This window comes from Mesoplodon bidens (genome assembly GCF_964165515.1).
Source record: "Mesoplodon bidens genome assembly, chromosome: 7".
NCBI lineage: Eukaryota > Metazoa > Chordata > Mammalia > Artiodactyla > Ziphiidae > Mesoplodon > Mesoplodon bidens.
The window spans coordinates 91,233,744-91,257,706 of record NC_138164.1 but is presented as its reverse complement, the minus strand read 5'-3'; the positions used below and the strand labels follow the sequence as shown (position 1 = coordinate 91,257,706).

General features: G+C 45.5%; 1 protein-coding gene across 2 annotated transcripts in view; it reads right to left on the bottom strand.

The window, feature by feature from the left end:
* The window catches only part of KIAA1549L (KIAA1549 like), a gene marked incomplete at both ends in the record, with an annotated part of 287,743 nt that overhangs the window by 58,890 nt on the left and 204,890 nt on the right, over nucleotides 1-23,963 (bottom strand). For both annotated transcript variants that reach the window (XM_081241354.1, XM_081241355.1), the window contains 3 exons: nucleotides 2,916-3,133; nucleotides 10,588-10,766; nucleotides 17,254-17,381. In XM_081241354.1, the coding sequence (XP_081097480.1) occupies nucleotides 2,916-3,133; nucleotides 10,588-10,766; nucleotides 17,254-17,381 (525 nt within the window). The remainder of the gene's footprint in view (nucleotides 1-2,915; nucleotides 3,134-10,587; nucleotides 10,767-17,253; nucleotides 17,382-23,963) is intronic.

Sequence of the window (23,963 nt, the reverse complement as noted above, 5' to 3'; positions counted from 1 at the left end):
GCCTCAGTTATATTACACACTCTGTGTCTCTGGGTAAGAGTTTGTAACATAAAAAGGGGGGTGTGCTCTGACTTAAAAAAAAAAAGCTGTGAAAACTCTTTTTTTTTTTTTTTTTTTTTTTTTTTTGTGGTACGCGGGCCTCTCACTGTTGTAGCCTCTCCCGTTGCGGAGCACAGGCTCCGGATGCGCAGGCTCAGCGGCCATGGCTCACGGGCCTAGCCACTCCGTGGCACGTGGGATCTTCCTGGACCAGGGCACGAACACATGTCCCCTGCATCGGCAGGTGGACTCTCAACCACTGCGCCAGCAGGGAAGCCCTGTGAAAACTCTTTTAAAGGGTATCAGGATGAGTCATCATTTGGAATCTAAACTTTGTCTTTGATTTATTTAGGTCTCAGGGTAAGATTCTGGTTACTGATGCTACCTCTGGCCAAGAGAATGAGTCCCTTACTTGTGCCTTGCAGGGGCTAGGTCACTGAGAGCAGAACCTCTAACAAGTTGAACTGTGAACAGTAATTAACAGGCAAGTCTAACCTGTGATAACAGGTGACACACACAGCAGGTAGCAGTGGACAGTGCCTGGAGTCAACAGTGGGGTGTGACAAAAATAGCACCCGAGGGGCTTCCCTGGTAGCACAGTGGTTAAGAACCCGCCTGCCAATGCAGGGGACACGTGTTTGAGCCCTGGTCCAGGAAGATCCCACATGCTGCGGAGCAACTAAGCCCGTGCGCCACAACTACGGAGGCTGCGTTCTACAGCCCATGAGCCACAACTACTGAGCCCGTGTGCCACAACTACTGAAGCCCGTGCGCCTAGAGCCCGTGCTCCACAACGAGAAGCCACCGCAATGAGAAGCCTGTGCATCGCAACGAAGAGAGTAGCCAGCCCCTGCTCACTGTAACTAGAGGAAGCCCGCGCGCAGCAACGAAGACCCAACACAGCCAAAAATAAATTAAATTAATTTTTTAAAAAAACTTTTTTAAAAAAAAGAATAGCACCCAAGAGCCTCTGTTTCTCTCCTTTTCTCTATTACTCTTTCTCTTCTCGTCCCAGTCTCTTGCTGACCCCATCTCCTTTCCTACCCCCCACCTCAACCTGATTTGTGTTTATCTCTATTTTTCCCTTAACTTTTAAAAAATTAAATAAATTTTAAAAAATTAAATTAAAAAATTAAATAAATTTAAAAATTTTTAATTAAATCATTTCTTCAACAGACATTTCCTAAAAATTACCTATATAATCCCAGCATCAGCAGGCCATCAAAGGGCCTTAAGAATCTGGCCTGACCTTTTGTTAGGCAGTGGAGACACACCTTTCCAGAAAAAAGTTTTGTTCATTCTCCTTATAAAATACCTTAACGGAAATTTTCATTTCTCAAATAATTTCCAAACTCAGTTCCTCTTACTTGTACAGGACTTTTGATTCATTTTCCAAGTATCAGCAGGAAACCCAGCAAAAAAACTCCCCACCCTAGTCTATCAAAGACCCCTGAAGTAAAAAGCCCCAAAGTATAAAGTGAAAGCTAAAGAAGCCCCAGCCTCCCAATAAAATCTACATATGTTCTTCTCTTTTTTTCCTACAATTATCAACTTGGTGGCACATACGTTGTGATCCCATCACAGTGTGATTTTAGATCAACAGCTTGTTATCCCCACCAAGCCTAATGAGAAGCCTGGTAAATGAAGCACTGGCTTAGAATTCTCCCCTTTCATTATTAAAAATAAATTATGGTGATTCCATTCATAAAATGTAGCAGCTTGATTTTATGGCTTCCATCTAAGCCACATAGTCATTTTGGCTTTGAATAAATACCCACTCAGGCCAGGAACCATCCTATCCTCCCCGGGGACCTCTGAAGAGGGTATGTCTGCCAAGGCTACAGGATGGGTTGGAGCACTGGCAGCTCAAAGTCAAGGGGCCACTGCCAAGGAGTATTTGAAAGAGATGTTCTCAAATCATGAAAATGCTTTTGGGGAAGTACCTCAGAGGGAAGGCAAAGAAGAGAGGTGGGCCCATCTAGCTTTGCTGACCTCCACCCCTTTTCCCAGTAGGTGAGGCCACCCCCTGCTGAATTAGCCGCAAAGCTTGGAGAGATGCCAATTCCACCCGCCAGGCCCACCCGTCTCTTGCTAGGCCAGGCCCACCCGTCTCTTGCTAGGCCAGGCCCACCCGTCTCTTGCTAGGCCAGGCCCACCTTTTTGTCTCACAGCAGCTCACATTTCAAACACCCATTGCACTTGTGAGCAATGAACTTCTGGGGTGGTGATCTTTCTCTCCCACCAGACCTTAAGCTCCACGAAAGCAATGATTGGGCTGTCCTGTCCACCATAACATTTTGAATGAATTGAATGAACGAACATGTGACCATGACAGTATCCAGGATCATGCATGGTGCCCAATACAGAGCAGGTGACAATAAATGGCAAGTGAATGAACAAGTCTATGAATGAAAGAGGAACTCAGCATGGAGACTGCAGTAGCGGTGCAGTAAATACTTACTGAAGCTGAATGAAAAGGCGAGGCATGGGTTCTGTTTTTCTTATGCAAGAGCCATTAAAATAATTGACGAATACACTGTCCCTTGATCTGGAAGTTGCATAACCAGGCGGGTGATAATTATATCTGAACCCAGCTCTGAAACAGCTACAGGTATGAGAACATCATTAAGCTAAAGGACAATTATGGTTGTTTGCACAAGTATTTTTTTTGAATGGCTTCAATTTTATTTTCTTCCAGACTCACTGTGGAACTCCTGTTCGTACAGACCAGTGTGGCCCAGACCAGCAGCCTGCAAAGATGATAGTCCTAAGGTAACACACAGATCCAGAGACCCAGACTGTATTGCCCGAGGCACACCCTGCCCTCATCCCACTAATGGTACAGCGACCTTCAGAGAATCCCTTAGGGACTGCACCTGTTTTTAGCCTCAGTGAAGGGGGCACACACTTCTGGGTCTGGATCCAAAACGTGCTCGATTTCCTTTGGGCCTTTTTCAAACATCTTTTTTCTTTCCATCTGAGCCTTGCTCGCCTCCACCGGAGGGAAGTCGTAGTAGCCCTTCCTCTTGGCTTTGAGGCGCAGCTTGTTCCGATAGTGCTCGATGTCTGACTTCTGCTTCAGGGCTTTGTTCACCTGGGGAGAGAGACAGTCTCAGGCCCACACCTGACCAGGCACAGCCCATAGACAGGGAGCTTCATCACACAGTCACAACTCCTGGAAAAGCCATCCTGGGCTTCACCTCTGGTCCTTTGAGCCAGCCAGACCCACCTGTGTCCCATGCCAAGACCAGCCCTCAAGAGTGGACCACAAACAGTATGGAGCCTGGCACTTGCCTAAGTCACCTGAGACCTTCCCTTAGGGCCTCCTTGCCCATCTATTCGAGTCTACTCAGGTCTAGGCCTGACTCTGCACGTTCAGCTTTGTGGTGTGGGCCTCAGTCCCGCCTAAACCCTTTTGGTTCCCCTGTGTGGAAGACTCGGACTTGGCAACCCAGCTAGACTTGGGGTTCTGACTCTAGCTCCAGCCCTGAGCAGCCCAGTGGCCTCCCCTGGCTGTCTGGCTGGTGTCCAGCTGGATAAGACAGCCAGTTCCTGAAAGAGTAGAGTTGAGATGAATGGGATTGGGAAAGGGGAGCAGACACCCTGCTCCCAAGGTCTTCCCACTCTATCGACCTGCACTTGAGAGCTTATTTTTGTCAACCTATAGCTTTCTTGAAAGAAGCCTGGCATGGTTGCTATTGCCAACCAGTTCCAGCTTACCTGTCAAAGATACAAGCAGATGACTGTGCTAAATAAGTAACAAATGATGAGGATGTTATTCCCACAAACAGAGCTGAATGGTGAAATCTGCCTGACACTTACTGAACAATATGGAGAACCATTAGTGCTGCTGGTAATCGGACTTGACTACATCTGTATAATCATGTATAATGTAGAGAGCATTTTCACAGCTGTAATTTCAAGGGACAATCATGGAAAGTCTGGTAAGTGTGGGGATGACTTCCACCTGACAGATGAGGAAACTGAAGCCCAAAAACGGCTAACTTAGTAAAGTGCAGAGTTGGGATCCCTAGCCAACTAAGTAAGAGCTCCCCTTATAGCGAGGTACAATCACTGGAGTGACTTATTGGGTGTGAAGTGAAGTCTTCTTAACCTTCATGACAACCCATAGGCAGGTTATTTCATTCCCCATTTTACAGATGAGATTAAGGAACTTTCTCATGGTCCCCACAGATAATCAGTGGTGGGGTCAGGGTTTGACCTTGGAGAGCCCATGTCAGAGCTCTGAGTCTGCACAGTTAGCTACCATGTACACTGCCTCTCAGGATGAGAAGGTCCAAAGTCTAAGCCCCTGGACTGGTAGATTCCACCCCAAGAATGGCTGAGGGCTGAGGTTGGTGTGGGCTTGCCAGAGTTGGGTCTTTCCAGTGGGAAGATGTGCAAGGCAACGGTCATCGGGCAGTGCATTGGTGCTGGATACAGAGCTGGCAAAAAATCAAGAGGCCCAGACTCTACCTCAGACCTACTGAATCCGAATCTTCAAGAGTGGGGCCTGGGCATCTGTAGTTTGAAAAAAGTCCCAGAGCTGACTCTGGTCCAGCACCTGGGTGAGAAACCTCTGGCACTGAGCATTGGTTTTCAAATTATATTCCATGGATTTGTGTCATTTTGGAAGGTCGGCTGAGAATCTTATGAGAATTAGGAGTCTTGCCCTCTAAAAGCCAATAGCTTCAGCAAGTCCAGGGACCTGGGGTTAAGAACTGTTGCCCCAGAGCTCCAGGAGAGTCCTCAGGAGCCAGGAAAGTATGGAGGCAGCAAGAAGACAGCTAATGGGCTTCCCTGGTGGCACAGTGGTTGAGAGTCTGCCTGCCGATGCAGGGGACATGGGTTCGTGCCCCGGTCCGGGAAGATCCCACATGCCGCGGAGCGGCTGGGCCCGTGAGCCATGGCTGCTGAGCCTGCGTGTCCGGAGCCTGTGCTCCGCAACGGGAGAGACCACAACAGTGAGAGGCCCGCGTACCGCAAAAAAAAAAAAAAAGAAGACAGCTAAGCTGTTGGGTCTGGTCCCCAACCAACAGAGCAGCCCTCCATGCTCCCGTCTGTGTTCTATATTAGACGGCTACAAAACAGCATGTTTGAAGAAAGGATTAGGGGGTTCGAGAAGGCATAAGGTCCAATGGTCCTGGGGTCAGAAACTTGAGGCCTGACCCCCAAGTCAGGCTGAGCCGAGCTCTGGGAGGAGAGGGAGACAGGCTGTGGCCTTGAGATACGTGAGATATGCAGAGGGGCCGAGGCCAGGGAGGAGAGGAGGAGCTCCCGGAGGCCCCCGGGCGGGACGTGGCACAGGAGCTTCCTCACTGTTGCAGCCAATGCCAACGGGGGACAGAGGGAGGGAGGGGTATGGCTGTCTTACCCCCTTTGTGTCCCTCCTGGACTTGAAAGTCCCCCAGGTAGCAAGGACCCACAGCCTGGGATGCTGGGCTTCTGGCCAGTCGGGCCCATGAATCCCTGACTCACTGCCCATGCTGCTGACGATACTTTAGATTAAGCTCTCTTTCTTCTTAAGGGTCTTCTATTTGGATAATTAACTTAAAATCTGCTAGAACATCAAGACTCCAAAAACCAAGGCCGGCAGTACTCCCTTCTGCTGAGGGAACTGCTCCCCTCTTTCCCCCAGTTCCCCCCACTGTCACAGGTAAGCATAGGAGCAGGGTCCCCACTTGAGCCAAACTTACTTGCAAGCAACACAGGGGAAGAATCTCCTTTTAAAGTCAATCTCTGTCTCTCACTCATTCCCAACTCTTCATGAAATGTTCACCAGAGTTCACTGGGTTAATATGCAAACACACACCTGGGAGGATAATACTGTTGCTTTCAGTCATTTACATTTTAATGATGGAGCAGCATAAAGCTGTGGCTAAAGGTATAGGTTCTGGGAACCAGATCAACTGCCTGGTTTAAATCCCAGCTCTGTCGTTCCCTAGCTACGTGAGCCTGGGCACATTACTTAACTTCTCTGTGCCTCAGATTCGTTAGGTGAAGAGGGAGATAATACTACTGCCCTCGTAGGGCTGTTGTGAGGATTTGCATGAGTTCACATGCATGGCATGCTTGCAACATGACCACCACTGAGAATGACTTTAAAATGTTATTATCGCTGGGCTTCCCTGGTGGCGCAGTGGTTGAGAGTCTGCCTGACAATGCAGGGGACGCGGGTTCGAGCCCTGGTCTGGAAGAATCCCACATGCCGCGGAGCAACTAGGCCCGTGAGCCACAACTGCGCGTCTGGAGCTTGTGCTCCGCAACAAGAGAGGCCACGACAGTGAGAGACCCGCGCACCGCGATGAAGAGTGGCCCCCGCTCGCTGCAACTAGAGAAAGCCCACGCACAGAATCGAAGACCTAACACAGCCATAAATAAATAAATAAATAAAATTTAAAATGTTATTATCGTTAATGTGGGTTGTTTGGGGTTCCTTTACATCTAAGAGTAAGGGAGAGGGAGCTTGACAGAGAGAAGGGGAAGGGGAATGAGTAGCTTTGGGAGCACAGAGCACTAAGGTGAGCAGACGTGGGTGGAGTGGGGCAGTGAGGGGGCTTTGGGCTGAGCAGCATGGGTGCAGTACTGTGGGAGTGGGTGTGCTGGGGCAGGGGCAGGACGAACAAAGGAAGGCCGACAGGCCACAGGCTGCACCGAAGTCTTAGAATGTCCCTGTTCCTTCCTCTTGCCCATGAGAGTTACTCTGGTTGCATCCTTTCTGGCTCCTGTTTCAGGAGGGAAAGAGGAAGGGGCGAGCCAGTTGCGAGAAGCAGCCTGTAACAACGCAAACCAACACCTGGGGGCTTTGAGCATTAGACATAGCACTAGCTGTGTCTGGCCAACAAGTCGTGGTGAGAGTCTGGTGTTTTAGGAAAGCCCATTCGAGGATCCGTGCAGCTAGCTCCGGAGTCATGAGCCTGAGTAACTATAGCCCATCCTCTAAGATAAACTCCTAAATGCCCAGGATGTGGTTCAATGTGCAAGCAGAGGGTCCAGTCCTGACACTCCACACTGCTAGGTTATCCTAGCCATGAATTCATCCACTGGTAAGATACGTATCAACCAATGTACAAAGCCCAAGGTTCACTAACACGAGGCTGCATCTTAGATGCTTTGTTTTTACAGCATTTGAAGAAACAGACTGAGAGACATACTTTTTCTAACTCTTGCAAAGATCTCCCCAACCTGGGCCCTGATGATATCTTTAGGTTGGTGGCATCTCACAAATCTTTCATTGTTCCCACATTCTGCCTGCCACTGAGAAAACCAGTAAAGAGAAGAAGGTAGCATGACATCCTCTGAGCCAGGAATCCATTTCTGGAATCTCTCCTGAAACAACATTCCAAGAGAAGTTCAAAGTCAAAGATGAAAGTTAACATCACCAGTAATCAGACATATCAGTATCAAGTACTTCCTGATGCAATGCCCATGAAAGGCCACAACATTCCCATAGTTATGCCAAAAGTTCATAACCTCAATCCAGTCGTAAGAAAACACCAGACAAATCCAAACTGAGGGACATTCTACATGGTAACTGGCTTCAGAAGAGTAATGGTCATGAAAGACAAAATGGTCACAAAGAAGGACAGAGAAACTGTCCCAAACTGGAGGAGACTCAGAAGACAACTAAATGCCATGTGGGATCCTGGACTGGAGTCCAGAACAGGAAAAGGACAAGAGCGGGAAAACCGGTGAAATTCAAATGAGATCTGCACATTAGTCAATCGTATTGTACCAATGTTATGTTCTTGGGTTGGATCATTATTCTATGGTTACATAACATGTTAACAGTAGGGGTAGCAGGTAAAGAACTAGCTGGGTAAAGGAATTCTCTGTCCTATTACAGCAACTCTTTTGTAAATCTAAAATTGTTTTCAAAATAAAAACTTTTTAAAAGTCATGCATGAGAACTAAAACCAAAAATACCTGGTTTGATCAATGGGAGAGTAGTTTCCCAATCAATGGTGCACCTACTCAATCAAGTCATTCACAATGATCGTCAGAAAGACAACAGCAACACAGCAAATGCTTAAGATACAAGATATAAAGTTGTCTGTCTATGATGAGGTTCTAAAATATACATGAGTTTGATCAAAAGCTTGAAGGTGGAAAAAATGAAAACAGAGGATATATTAGGGTAGTGAAGTTACAGTGATCTTTCTTACTTTCTGAACTTTGCTGTTATTATGTTTTCTTTAAAATAATATTTCAAAGAGTTACCTATAATTCATAAAAGGAAAATTTATGGTTTTGAGGCTGTACTTTCTTCACTTATACAAGCTGCCCGTAAGAGGAGAAAGAGGAAAATTATAAGACAATCTGCCTCAAATGCCACAAGGCAGTAAATTACAGAGAACAGTTCAGGGCTCCTTTTCAATCCACATGTCAGCAAGGTCTATTCCTTCGGCTACCAAAGTGTAACATGCATCCATTTCTGGACAGGGAAAATGCTCATCTGTGCTCCTGTGACAGGGTGATGGGCCTGGCAGAAAAAGCGAGTGGTAAGTTAGATTTAGCCGAGATCTGGAATCTGTCCCCATGACATTCACATGGCTAAGCTGGGATGAAAAGATCAAGGCATGGCAGCCATCACCTGGGCCCATACTGGGCAGAGGGTCTTAATGAAGAGCAGTTACCAGTGCGTTAGTGATAACCTCAGAGGCCTCTAATCACTGGGCTTGCACGTCCAGTGGCAGAACTGTGTACAAGGAAAGATTCACTGGCTGTGATTGGCTTTAAGAAGATATACAGGTTCCCAAATTATAGGGCCAAAGGGCATAAAGTACATGATCAGTGAATCCTTGCTCGTTAGCTGACTAATGATGATGATGACAGTAATAATAATGTACTTGTATGCTAGGCACTTTTCTAAGTGCTTTACATGTATGAACTCATTTGATCCTCACAACAGTCCCATTGTACAGATGGAGATACTGAGGCACAGATAAATTAACCTGCCTAAGGTCACAAAGATAGTAAGTAGAAGAGCTAGGATTCACATTCTTGCATCATGGCTGGAGAGTCCATACTCTTTCAAGCACAATGCTTTTTATCACTAATGGGCCACAGGAAGTCAAAGAGAGGGAAGGAGCACTGGACAGGGAGCCAGGGGGCCTGAACATCATGCTGTCACAATAACCTGCAGTGCAACTTTGAGCAAGCCACCTGAGCCCTCTGGCTTCAGTTTCTTTGTCTAAAAAAAATGGGGTTGGAATAGAAGTGCTCTATAAGTCCACAACCAGTTAAGTTCTTTTTATTTTTATTTATTTATTTTTGGCCATGACGCGTGGCCTGTGGGATCTTAGTTCCCCGACCAGGGATCAAACCTGGGCCACGTCAGTGAAAGCACTGAGTCTTAACCACTGGACCACCAGGGAATTCCCAGTTAAGTTCTTTTTAAAAGTTGATGAACCTCAACTCATCACACCTCTGGGCAGTTCGGTCTTTCTGTCCAGAAAACCAGAGGAGCTTCCTGAATCAGGTCTGTAACAGGCTTTTATACGTGGCCTGGATGGGGGATGCAGACAAGCCGCTAAAGTGCGCTTACAATACCCAGCTGTATGGGGCTGTCGCATTTTCCTCCAGGTGTGATGGTAAAGAGACTTTAAAGCTTAGGCAGTCTCCCTCCTGATGCAGGTAACCATAGCTGGGTATAAACTAATGAAGTGAAAAGCCAACCTGACAGCTTAACAACAGAGAAAAATATATGAAAGTACGTGTGTGCGTGCATACATGTGTAACATATTCACATGCAGGTTCCATATGCATGGCCTTAAAGGATCATAAACATCTTCAGCCCAGTGACCATTCTGCTGCAGGAGATGGAGAAATGGCAGATAATTTTTACCCAATTTACTCTCTTGCTCTCCCCTAAACTGCCTCTATCAATCTATCTATCTATCTCCATCCATCCATCCATCCATCCACCCACCCATCCATCCATCTATCTGTTTATCTTTGGTGGAATCATTATTCTCGTGTACATTAATAATTTTTTTCAGACTTAGGAAAATTGATTAATATCATGATATCCATCGATATCCTCCTGGAAGCAGGCAAAGGGTTGTTTCAAGCTTGCTCAAAGGAGTAAAAGTCATTTCAAAGCCTAGATAGTGGGCCACATACCGGTCTGGATCTCCTCTGGTCCCCTATCAATTCAAGCGCCTCTCACCACCACTGCAACAGACGTGCCATCCTGACCAGTTTAGTATCAAGAAAGAGAGCAGGCTGTGTGGGTGAGGTGCTGGGGAAGCAGAATTTATGTTTCTCTTCACAATTACAGTTTTTAAAAAGTCCCCTTTGGGCTTTCTAATGAAGGTAGAAAATGCTCTGAAAACATCACTCAGCAAACTGGTTTGGGGTGACTTGTGTCCTGATTAGTTCTGCTGAGGCCCGTGCATGCAGAGGTAAAAATGACCCCCAGAGCCCCGTACACCTGGATGCAACCTGCACCCAGGACCACCCCCCCCGCAGGTGCTACTCCTTAGTCCGCATCCACGGAGGCCTGGCTGCACCCGCTCTCTCCTGCTCTGGTCCTCAGGTGCTTACCTCACCGTTGAGTACGACTGGCTCCTGGCTCCTGTCCGAGGTGGGGTGCACCACGGGGAGGGCTGTGGGTTTTATTCCGATGAGCTGCACAGACCCAGAAGACGTGTCAAAGGGATCAGCGGCCGCCTTGCCAGAGTTGTCAAAGAGGACTGCTCCTTCCTCTTCGTCACTCGCCGGCACTAAAGCACAACATAAGCACATTGATTTTCTGGTGTGCGGAAGCTACACCATCGTGGGGGAGTATATGAGAGGCTCACAGCCGAAGGACATTGACTTTACTCAAAATGACCTCAGGAATGACAGTGTCTGGTTCTGTGCCAATGGCTCACTCCTGCTCATGGCTTTCTTTCTTTTTTTTTTTTTTTTAATTTAAGATCTACACTCTTCACCCCTCCACTGGTTTGAATTCAAAAAGTAAAAACCATTCCTTCAAAACTGTGACAGAACACACTTGAAAAAAAAAAAAAGTAAATTTGTTCTCTATGTTTGAGTCGGAGATGGGAAAAGTGCCATTTGGCCAAACCTGGCAACTATTCTTAAAATATGACGATCAAGAGAATAACAGCATTCAGTTTAGTCTCTGCCACCAAAGCTACCCATTTTGGCATAATGTGAAGCTCACGAGCCTTCCCTGGTCAACCAGCCACAGTAATTGCTCCTGAAACTTTTTCTTTCTTTCTAAAGACTGCTTCTTCAATGACTAGGGTTTGGTTTCTTTCATGTGTCTTAAACAAAAGAAAGGTAAGGAATAACCACCAGAGAAACGAATTTAAAGCTACAGACGACTCCCCTAATTAAGTAGAGCGATTTCCACCTACACTCTGTTAAATTAATTCTCCCCTCTGACAGAGGATTCTGCTGTGATTGCTGAAAGACAGCCATCTGCTTGCACTTCCATAGCTAAGCTGACGGAGGACGTTGGAGGGCCAGCGGTATCTTGCTGATTTACTTGTTCTTAAAGCACATCCCCATTAAGTAACTATACGAATGACAGTTTATTGAACATGGCTCGGCAAGAGATAAATTAAGCCTGTTCAAACAACCAAGCCAGCCGGCAATTTAGGAGCAAAATAGGTGTTATATGAAATACGAACGTAATAGAAGTGTATTCACCTTTCCTCCCGTCTCGAGAGATTGGGATGTCATTTAAATTATTGAGAAACATAGTTTGTACCATTCTGTCACTTATCAGAATCACAGAAGATTTGTCAAATTAAGCCAAGTAAATTGTTATTTTGCAATGTGGCTAAAACACCTCAGAGTCTAACCGTGGGTTATAATTGGAGTATTTGGGGGTTCTGTGGACTTATTTGTAAATAGCAGGCCACCAAGAAGCCAATGACAGAGAAAAATCTCTATTCAGATGTGTTACCAGATGCATATATCTTTTGAGAGTGTAGTTTTGCTGGGCAATTCTTGCTTTCCTACCATTATCTCCCACCAGACAACTCCTACGAAACCCAGCCTCCAATATGGCACCCAGTAATTCTTGCCTCCCGATATTCACAACCACATAGGATTAACCTGCGTAACAAAGCAGGAAACTGCAGAAATGGCAATGTATCTCTTCCAAGGCTAGGTCATAAAAAAGCATCGTTTCTTCCACCTTGCTCTCTCTTGGATCACTTCCCTGTAGGGAAAGTCAGCTGTCATGTTACGCAAACACTCAAGGAGCCCTATGGAGACGTCCATGTGGCAAGAAACTGAGACTCCTGACAACAATCATGTGAGTGAGCCATCGTATGAGTGGGTTCTGCAGGCCCGGCGAGGCCTTTCAATGGCTACAGCCCAGGCCAATATCTCGACTGCAACCTCATGAGATACTCTGAACCCAGAGCCACCCAAGTAAACCACTTCTGAATTCCTGACCCACAGATACTACGTGAGATAATAAATTTAGATTGTCATTTCGGTTGCTAGATGTTGGGGTAATTTGTTACGCAGTGATAAGTAACCAATACACTTCCTAAACAATGCCCCTCCTCTGAGTTTCCACTCTTGTCCTCCTACCTCTAAAATACACACTCCACCAGCAGCCAGGATGGATTATCTTTTCAAAAGATAACCAGATCACAGCACTCCTCTGATCAGAACCCTCTGAAGGCTTCCTCTCTCTCAGAATAAAATCCAGAGACTTTACTGTGACCTACAAGGTCCTGTACCATGTGGCCCTGGCTACCTTGCTGAGCTCATTTCCCGCTTCTCCCCTGAGCCACTCCGTTCCAGCCACAATGGCCTTCTTGAACACAGCAGGCTTGTTCCCACCTCCAGGATTTTGCATTTGCTCTTTCCCCAGATCTTTACATGCCTAGTTCCTTCTTATTTTTCAAGTTGCAGCTTAAAAAAGACTTTCCTTATCCACCAATCGAAAAAAAACTCACCTCATCACTCTGTTGTATTTTCTTCAATGCATTTATCACTAGTGATTTGTTGTATTGATTTAATCGGCTCCCACCCCCTGCCACTAGAATAGAAGAGCTCCATTCTTGCCCATCTTTTTAAAGGCTCATGCCTTTGCATTTAGCAATGTCTCACATGCAGTTGGCTTTCAATAGGGATTTGCTGAATAAATGAATGAATAAAGGAATGACTAAAATTTCCTGACTTGGAAAAAGAGATGCTGTTAGTACCTGCAGAACAATTAAACATGTAAAAGTTAACCATTCCGAGGTTGAAGACATGATACCTCGCATTCTTATTGCTCCTGGGTTGTGACACCCTTACTCCTCACCCCGTGGAGGGAAAGGGGGGAGTATAACTATAATGAGACAGGAAAAGAACACCCTGGAAACTGTATCAACTGCAGTTCCTTTCCACTATCACTCAAAGTCATATTCAGATCTGCACAATAATTCCTCTAGGTTTCTTTAAGAGCAAAATAATTATCCTCCCCCCAAAAGGACTGTATGAAAAAAATACATTAAAAGGCATTGCATTAAATATTAATACATTAAAATGTTATGTGAGTACAGCAGGTTCGTGGGTATATTTAAAGCATAATTTGTCCCTAAAGAAAAAAGCATGAGACAATGCTAAAGAAAAGGGCCACAGTGAAATTGAGGAAGTATCCTAGAACATCATCACATCATCACGGTAAATGCCCCCAAGCATCCACCCTGTATCTATTTGTGTTTTATGTGCATGGCTGGTGTGAACTTCAGTAAATCAGGCTGGAAAGGGAGATTTCATTTCTTTATGTTTGAACTGGCATGGGGAGAATCTTCCCATGTGAAGCAGGAAATGCTCTTAAACAAAACATTTTCTTTTGGGGGGAATCTTTATTAAAGCTCAAAGACAAATAATTTACAACTAGAATCACTGCCCTCTGGTGTTGCTTATCAAATAATAAGCGAGTCTTCATCTCACTGGGAAGGCAAAGAAAGAATAAACTGAAACTGTTTTTGAGCTAATATTTCTGGCAAATCCTCAAGGGCTCCTACTAAGAAAGCAGTGATTCATCCTCCAAGCTCTCTGATGCTTGTCCTCCTCCTGTCCCACCTGCCCCACGAGAACTAGGAGGCAAGGTGTGATTAGATTCTGAAACCTGGCTGTGAAATCTTGGGGTCTTAAAGGAAGGTGCACCCTTAAGGGTTTATGGAGGTTCTTTCTTCTAAATGACTGAAGGTATAAATACACAATGTTCTCACCTTGAACTCATTTTTAACTCTTTCCTGGAAAACACTCTTTCTAAGGTGACACTGGTTTGGGTTCAGAAGTTTAAGTATCTGTATTTAGTTGAGAGAATGCCGAATTGTTCTGCTTTCAAAATCCTAGCTCTCGCATCTGTCTTTCCCACTTATATTTAAACATCACCTTGAAACAGACTCTAAAACTGCCTGCAGTTATGGTAACTAACAAGGCCATTGAGCTACAAGGACCTCCCCCCCACCCACCCCCAGCCGTGTTGCTAGTGGAATAGTGTCTTTTCCTTTTAAAGTTCTTATCTTCACAAAAAAGTAGAAAATTAGAAGCTACATATGCAACAAACCTGGTGGAAAACAAGAAGACTTTTAGAATGATAGCCTGGTACATGAACATTTATTAATTAACCTCAGTAACCCTAACCTCTAGAATGGATACTGAGCCATAAAAACAACTCCTGATTATTCCATACCAAGAGAATAATCTATTCTCAGAGGCTACATTCACACAATCACGTACTTTTTGCAAGCTGACAATGGGATGGAACTACACCTTTTAGTTTTTCCACAATTCCATTCAACGTTATTTCCTTCCTTCCTTCCTTCCTTTCTTCCTTCTCTCCCTCCCTGCTTCCTTCCCTCCTTCTGTTCATCTTCTAATACAATAAAATATGCTATTGATATTTTTGGTAAACTCTAACCTAGTATTGTGATAAAGTGGAGCCCTGTGATAAAAAAAAGGACAAGTGTAGGTTCCATTGAAGGTCCAGTCTAGAATCCTGATGTGCTTCAGCATCTGTTGAATTTTACATTAAATGAGTTGGTCCTCTCATTTCTAGTTGAAATTTTCAAAGTGAAACCTCCCTGAATGAGAACGTTTGGTCAAAGAGAAGTGACCAAGTCTGAAAATTCACTGGGTTTACTTCTGGCAAAAATAAAATGCAATGAAGCACGGTAAACTTGGAGAAAGGATGGCTTTTTAATACAACAAACACGTTAAAACCTCAACCTGGTACAGTAATTGCATTTTATTCATGCACCCGGCTGTTGTTATTTCTGAACCTGATATTTAAATAATCAAAGTGACCTAAACAGAATGAGAAGGCAGGTAGAGAGGGTGGGAAAACAAGAAGAGGAAGGTCAGTGGGAACATTTAGGCAAGTCAATGCCTCACCAACTGGGTGGGGAGTGATGGGGTCTGAAACTGACCCCGCCCACTCCTCTTCTACAGATTAAATGCAGGGCACGGGGAAAGGCATCATCTTGTCAGTGGGTATTTACTGACAGAGGAGCCTGTATATTGCATATTTTTAAGCAAGAAAAAGGGCACAGAACAGTATGTACATTGATCCCATTGCACAAAATAAAATAAAGCAATACAACAAAAAACATGTGTTGATACATGTGTGTTGTCATATGCATAGTAAAAAAAAGTCTGAGAGAGACACACACTGAGTTATTGAAGGCCATTTGAGGACTGGGGTGGGTGATGGGGTATCTGGGGGAGGATGGACTTTGACTCGACTTTATACATTTCTGGGAAGAATATAAAGGAAGGAGGGAAGGAGGGGTGTGATGGGTGTAGGAGGGCATCTCGGTTAGAGGCAATGGCAGTCACCGCAGTTGGTTAAAACAACTTTCCCCTATGGCTTCACTACATGTCTCTGGGTTGCCTCACTCCCTCTGACCACCTTCCTTAGCATCTCACTCTGGGAGGAAAGAGGAGAAAGTGGCTAAGTTCACATCTCCCTTTATAAGCCACAGCTCCTGTGGCCCGCTGTGAGCTGCCTTGGCAGACTGCCGATGGGCAGAATTTCTAGTGGACCCGGGTAGGGTGATATTCCAGGAAAACCCCACAGGTCACACCCTGATTCTGGTGTGGAAAGCACAGTCTCTGAGTGGCATGGGGGGATCAGAAAAAGAAAAAATGAAAGAATCAAATCAGTTTGACAGTTTAAAGAAATGCTTTATATAATGGTTGGAAATGGGAACAGGGACCACATTTTCCATGCAGAAGACAAATCCATTGTGCCATTCTTTCTTTTTTGGTCAGAAAAAAGAAAGAAGTAAGTGACGCTCAAAAACAAAATTATATTCTGGCACTAGTTTCAAGGGAGAGTCCTGAACCACACTTCATCAAATTCCTGCAAAAGGGAAGCACAGCTAACCAGAGTGCCAGATTGTTTGCCTTTTCACCCAGCATTTCTGTAGGACTCCACCTACAACGCTTTGATATCCAAAAGGAATTTTCCCTGATCTGAGTGGCAGCACTGGTTCCCTGAATCTGGGCTTTAGTAAGCCAGCATCACACACAGAAGGACGGAGTGGAGATGAGGCTCAGAACAAAAGTGGGATGAGGAGGAAGGAGGCTGCATAACGATGTCTAAGAGATGAGATCTCCGGGTGGTGCCACAGCACACTAAGGCAGCGCTGACAACTTGTAAATAACCCCCAACACCAATCCTTTATAGGTGGTGAAAAGATCTGCACGAGGGAGAAACTAAAGGGTTAAGTTCCCCTGGAGAATAAAGACAAGCACAGGCTGATTTTTATGATGACAGATTTAGTACTGTCTTGATTTTTCTGGGAGAGGTGGGTTTGTAATATCTGGACTCACTGGCACAGACTGAAGCCCTGAAACTTATCAAGCGAGTCAGGGCAAGAAAATGAGGGGACTCTCCAAGACAAGCAGCGTTTCAGAAACCTGCCACCCTCGTGGACCTGGTGCTACAAATCTAGGCAATTCACCCCCAAATGAGAAAAGTCTCTAAGCAAACATCAGCTCAATCTGTATAGGGTTTTTCTCAGGCCCTGCACAATTCCATAAGCACAGAGGGCAGAGGAAGTGAAACAGAGTATTTCAGGGAAGGGCATAAGGCACTAGGTAGGTAGGACCTTTGCGGGACACAGTAGAGAGAAGAGTGGGCGGTGGTTTAAAGCACACTGGTGTGCGAGCCTGTGCACGTGTGTGCGCGCACGTGTGCGCTGGGCTTGGGGATGCTGCTTGGCAGGGAAGGCTTCTCACCATTTCTCTTCCATGCCTCCTCCTTTGTCACTTTCTGCTGTGCCATTACATTCTGGGGTGAGCGCCTCCCCGAGCTGGGCTTCCCTGATTCGTTGCTGATGACAGAGCCACTCTCACTGGGCGACCTGCTGGAGGTAACCATAGCAACAGGGAGACGGTAAGTTTCAACTAGAGCAGCCTCCTCTCAAGGTTATTTTATTCGCACAGTTTGTGTCTGCAGCCTTTCATTCCGGTTTTATCCACAAAGAAGACACGATACAGGAAAAGGAAAAAAACACACCCAACACACAGCATGGGTTAAGGACCTGGCTGTTGTGAAGTGTGTTTACCAGTGCCGGGCTCTACAGAGAAGTTCAACGAGCGCAGCCCTCCATTCCCATCTCTTTTTCATGAACCCCCAGTGACTAGGGACAAGGCAGTGATGGCATTTGTAAGCGTGCCCTCTTTTTAAATCGCAGCACTTTGGATAGCGTTGCAGAGTGTTTGATTCACATGGCATCTTGAGGGACATGCATAAAACATGGTTCTCTTCGGCTGGTGTCTTTACAGAATATAGCTTGACTCCTAAAGATTAAGCCACTCAAGCTAACTGGCAACGACTTACATTTGAATCTACCAATTTGAGCTATTCATTCATTCAGGAGAGACTTTACGTGCACCTCCTCTGTGCTGGGATTTGTGTCAGGTATACAGGTGTATAGAGATATGAAGACACCACCCATGTTCTCCAAAAGGTCCCCATCACAAGCACCTACCACGTGCCAAGGACTGTGCTGAATGCTTTCAAACTGTTAATGCATCCTTATGACAACTCACTGACGTGGTGATTGTCACCTTTGTTAGCAAGTGAGGAATTTCAGGAGGCGAGGTGTTTTGTCCAGAACAGAGTTGGGAGTGGCGAATCAGCCCTGGAAGCCAGGGCTCCCCCTGTGGGTAGGAGTTTTCGCCACAGCCCGGAGCCCCTTCCCTTTCTGTCTCCTACAATGTCCCAGATGAGGCAGGCCTTACACAGGGTAAGCCACAGGGCCTTCTTGCCTTCCATTGGGGCCACTCACTGGTGTTCTGGAACCTGTGGGAAAATGGGCTCTTGGGAACCCCTGCTAAGGCTCATGCTCCTTGGATCACATCAGCCTGTGGGTGGGCTGAGCTAAAGACCCACGGCCTTCCCCTCTGTGGGAGACAATCAGGAAGCAGCTATGCAGAGGTTCACCAAATCCCTTGTTGTTCTGATGTCAATTGTCCAAATTCAGCCCTACTGGCATCTGGCCCCTACAGTGGAAAACTGACTGGAATAAAATGCAGCCCTTCAGAAGACCTACATAGACATTTCTCCAAAGAAGACATAGAGATGGCCAAGAGGCACATGAAAAGCTGCTCAACATCACTAATTATTAGAGAAATGCAAATCAAAACTACAATGAGGTATCACCTCACATCAGTTAGAATGGGCATCATCAGAAAATCTACAAACAACAAATGCTGGAGAGGGTGTGGAGAAAAGGGAACCCTCTTGCACTGTTGGTGGGAATATAAACTTATACAGCCACTATGGAGAACAGTATGGCAGTTCCTTAAAAAACTAAAAATAGAATTACCATATGATCCAGCAATCCCACTACTGGGTATATACCCAGAGAAAACCATAATTCAGAAAGACACATGCACCCCAATGTTCATTGCAGCACTGTTTGCAATAGCCAGGACATGGAAACAACTTAAATGCCCATCAACAGACGAATGGATAAAGAAGGTGTGGTACATATATACAATGGAATATTACTCAGCCATAAAAAGGAACGAAATTGGGTCATTTGTAGAGATGTGGATGGAGACTGTCATACAGAGTGAAGTAAGTCAGAAAGAGAAAAACAAATATCGTATATTAACGCATATATGTGGAACCTAGAAAAATGGTACAGATGAACCGGTTTGCAGGGCAGAAACAGAGACACAGACGTAGAGAACAAACGTATGGACACCAAGGGGGCAAAGCGGGTGGTGGTGGTGGTGGGATGAATTGGGAGATTGGGATTGACATATATACACCAATATGTATAAAATAGACAACTAATAAGAACCTGCTGTATAAAGAAATAAAATAAAATTTTTTTTAAAAATGCAGCCTTTTGGGCTTCCCTGGTGGCGCAGTGGTTGAGAGTCCGCCTGCCGATGCAGGGGACACGGGTTCGTGCCCCGGTCTGGGAGGATCCCACATGCCGCGGAGCGGCTGGGCCCGTGAGCCATGGCCGCTGAGCCTGTGCGTCCGGAGCCTGTGCTCCGCAAGGGGAGAGGCCACAACAGTGAGAGGCCCACGTAACAAAAAAAAAAAAAAAAAAAAAAAATGCAGCCTTTGACCCATAAGTAAACAGCTTCTTAAGTGGAAGCTGCGTATCCAGCTCCTCTTCCTCCTCCTCCCATCCCCCTCTCATCCTCTGGGAATTTGGGAATCTCAGTCCTGTACACTTCTGTGCACTTAAGCACCCTAAAAACCATGCACAATGAAAGTGCCCGCTCACAACCGTGGGATAAGGCAGAGTTAGCCACGAGCGTTCCACAGAGCACCGCTGCAGCCACAGGAGATGCTCCCCGCCAAGGATGCACAGACAAGCACGAGTCTGGGAGATGTCAATTACTATACTCCCTCTGGATATTCCTACAGCACATCAGCATATCAAAGGCTCTCATCAGTCCTGTCAGAAAGAGACTCATCTTGTTGTGTTTAATTCAGCACTTCCCAGTTTATTTGGCCACAATCTCTTTCACCATAAAAGTAATACAAAGAATGTAGTTCGGGAAAATATGAATGAGGCATTAACTATTTGATCACTGAGCGCTGGGTGTGCAAACACACACACACCTTTGGATCATTTTCAGAACCTCACAGTTAATGATCCCTACTCTTCCCGCTGGCTTCACTGGCACAAAGAGGCTTTCACTGAGGTCCAGAAGGAAAGGCTCCTTGCAACCTATTTCACATGCACAAAATATTTAATGGTTTTTGAAGCATTTGCATACCCTTTCCCTCATTTAATCCTGAAACGATTTTCTGGCTATTACTCTTGCTCCGAGGAACGGTATGAATGAACACATTTCTGGAGGGGAAAAAAAAAAAACAAAACCCAGCTCGGCTTTATTCTTTGCACCAGCTTATAGACTTATGTTTACATGGACCTGTCAACTCAGAATTTCTGGTCAAAAACGAGAGTGAGATATATGTATTGTGCGTGTGTGTGTGTGTCCACTCATGACAGTAACAAAAATGTCTTTGAAAGTAAGTGTCACCTGAGAGGTTGCAGTTTAAGTCTATTGAACTCAATAGTCCCCATTCCGAGTATGGGTGTACATGGATCCTGGAAGAACAATCTTGGGGGTGGGGATTAATCAACTGCTGAACAATCATGACCAATCACTGCACTGAAGTACCCATTGCGAATGGCTGTTGCTTCTCTATCCTTGCTCATTAGTTCCAGTCATGGAACAACAAAATAGCCATCAACAAAAGCCTACATGAGGAAAAGGACCTGAAACATCATCTGGTTGTCTGCAAGTGGCTGAATCTTCATTTTTCCTTCAGTTTTAAAACAAATTTTTTAAAGATATCTTAATGACCACCAGATCACTGGCTTCCCCTATTTTTCACCTGCAAAACTTTTTGGACCATCTAACGGCCCCATTCTGAAGGGTCATGCAGTCCTGCTCTAGCAGGAATGAGGAAACTGAAGTGGCAAGTTGGGGAGGCTAGAAACATAGATGCGTAATGGGCTTGCTCTTGGATGTGGCATCCTAAAATCTTCCTAAATGATCAGAGATTCCTGTGATCAACTGAACTTGAACAGAGGTGAAGTTTCTCCCACAGCTATGGCAATGATATAGCCAGTCTTTAATAAAATTATATTGTTATGGTAAAATTATGAAGCAAACAGAGAAATCATTCAATAGGGTAGGCATTGTCTTCTTTATTTGTATTTGTTTCATAAGCTAATATTTCTTAATAAAAATCTGAGGTTAAGTATTTAAATCTGATTAGCAAGAGCAGACTCCTTGCAAATTCAAGAAAAAAAAACAGCTTGTTCTAAAACAATTTTTTAAAAGAAATCTTTGCACAATTTAAACCACTCAACTAGAATGGGTGGCAAAGTTTCTATTCTTCCTGGCAGTGCAGTGCTATGTTAATATTCTAATTTTAGTAATTCTTATTTCTTTTCAGTGTCCTTTAAATAGGTGATAAACTGTTAACATGCCTTTATGGTGGTACTTGGCAAAGATCATAATGAGAATAATTACTATAGATAATACTACTTGCCCGTCAACTCAGATAAATCATCCATTGCTTCTCTGTATGTTTCAACTTCATGCTGAGGTGGACTGTTGCAGTTAAGGTCCCAATTTGTTCACACCTCCCAGTAACCAAGCTTAGGGCAGTCCCCTCCCACACTGACTCCGGACTTGACTATGTGTTTTGCTTTGGCCAACAGGACAGTAGCAAACATGATACAAGCAGAGACTTGAAGCTTGTTTGGGGCTTCTTTTCTTACTGCTCTTGGAACCCTGTAACCACCTTGTGAGAAAGTCAGGGCTAGCCTGCTGGAGGGTTCAAGACCACATGTCAAGAGGTCCCAGTTACCTGGCCACCCCAGACAAGGCTGTCGTCAACAAGCCAGCCCAGCAGGCCTTCCACCTGACTAAAGATGCATGAGTGAGCCCAGCTGAGATCAGCCAAGCCTAGTTCAGACTAGAAGAACTACCCAGCTGAGCTCAGACTAAACTGCTGACCCAACAAAAGTCATGAGCAGAATAAATGGTTGTTGTTTTACGCTGATAAGCTTTAGAGTGGCTTGTTACAGGGCAACAGATAATTAATACACATGCCCTCAACATTCTTTCCCACACAAGCTGAAATCCATCCCTGTTTCTCTGTACCTCTTTCTTAAGTACCAAGATCTCCTAGAGAAAAGCACAGAGCCTTGCTGCTTGACTCCAATGCAAAATTTATATATTTGATACAAACAATCCTTCCTTCCTCCTGCAATGACTCCCTTCTCTTGGCTTCTCAGATTCCACTCTTCTTGCTTCGCTCTCCTTGTGCCTTACTTACTGATGCTTTTCAGACTCTTTTGCTGATCCGTCTTCATTATCTGGACCTCTAATCATTGCAATGTCCCAGTGGTCAGTTATTTGATTTCTTCTCTATCTACACTCTCCTAGGTGCCCATCTAGTCTCAGAGCTTTTTATAACCAAACGCTGACAGCTCCTACATTTATATTTCTACTCTGGACCTCTCCTCTGAACCCCAGACTCATATGGTTAACGGAGCTCTCAACATCTCCACTTGCATGTCTCATGAGCATCTCAAACTTAACATACCCACACCCATACTCTTTTTTTTTTTTTTTTTTGCGGTACGCGGGCCTCTCACTGCTGTGGCCTCTCCCGTTGCGGAGCACAGGCTCCGGACGCGCAGGCTCAGCGGCCATGGCTCACGGGCCCAGCCACTCCGCGGCACGTGGGATCTTCCCGGATCGGGGCACGAACCCGTGTCCCCTGCATCGGCAGGCAGACTCTCAACCACTTCGCCACCAGGGAAGCACGACATCCATACTCTTGATCGTCCCCTACGAACTTCTCCTCCAGTCTTCCCCAGCACAATAAATGGCAAATTCATCCCTCTCTATTTCCATACCCCCCAACAATCTATCAGCAAATCTTGTCAGCCCTTCCTTCTAAACATCTCTAGAACCCAATCACTTCTTCCACCTCCACGCCCTGGTCCACACCACCATCTCTCACCTGGACTCTTGCAATAGCTTCCTAATGGGTCTCTCTGCTTCTGTTCTGCTTCTCTACGTCTATTTCCACACGGCAGCCACAGTGAACCTTTAAAATTGCAAGTCACATCCCATCACTGCTCTTCTCAAAACCTTCCAATGACTCCTGATCTTTATTCACAACAAAATCTCAAGTCCTGACTTTGGTCTATAAAGCCTGACATGCTCAACCTCAGGCAGGTCCTCTGGCCCCCTGCTACCACTTCCCCCCTAGTTCATATCAGCCTCTTTGGCCTTTGTGCTCTTCCTTAAGCAAGTCAAGAAGTTCCCTCCCCTGGGCTTTGTACACACTGTTCCATCTGCTTGGAAAGTTTTTCTGCGAGATAAGATAACCTCAAGGCTTACACATCATTTCAGTCAGGTCTTCCTCAAATGTCACTTTATCAGAGAGGCCTTCCCCAGCTTCCTGCTAAAATAGCCTCATGTTCCCCTCTCCAACTCTGCATTCCCTTACCATGCTTTGGTTTTCTTCTTCGATACTCATCACCGCCCAACCTACTATGTTTCTATTTCTCTATTTGTTTATTGTCTATCTCTCCCTACCAAACTGTAAGCATCACGTTAGGAGGAACTTCGTCTTGTTTGCTGGGGTATCCCTAGTGCCTAGTAGACAGCAAGCAATCGATAAATATGTTAGGTGAAGGGAGGGAAGGAGGGAGAGAGGATGTAGCTTTTGCAGCCGCCACTGTGGTCCCAGGCAAGGCTGGCAATGGGAGCTGGTTTAGCCAGACAACAGGGCTGGCCAGAGAGTTCCTTACCTCTCTGTGAGCCTATTGCAAAGGCCTAACAAGCTCCTGCCCTCTAGCCTAACCTCTCCCATCTATCATTCACATTGCCGCTGGAGTAGTCTTTCTAAGATACAGGCTGGACATCACTGTCTTCCT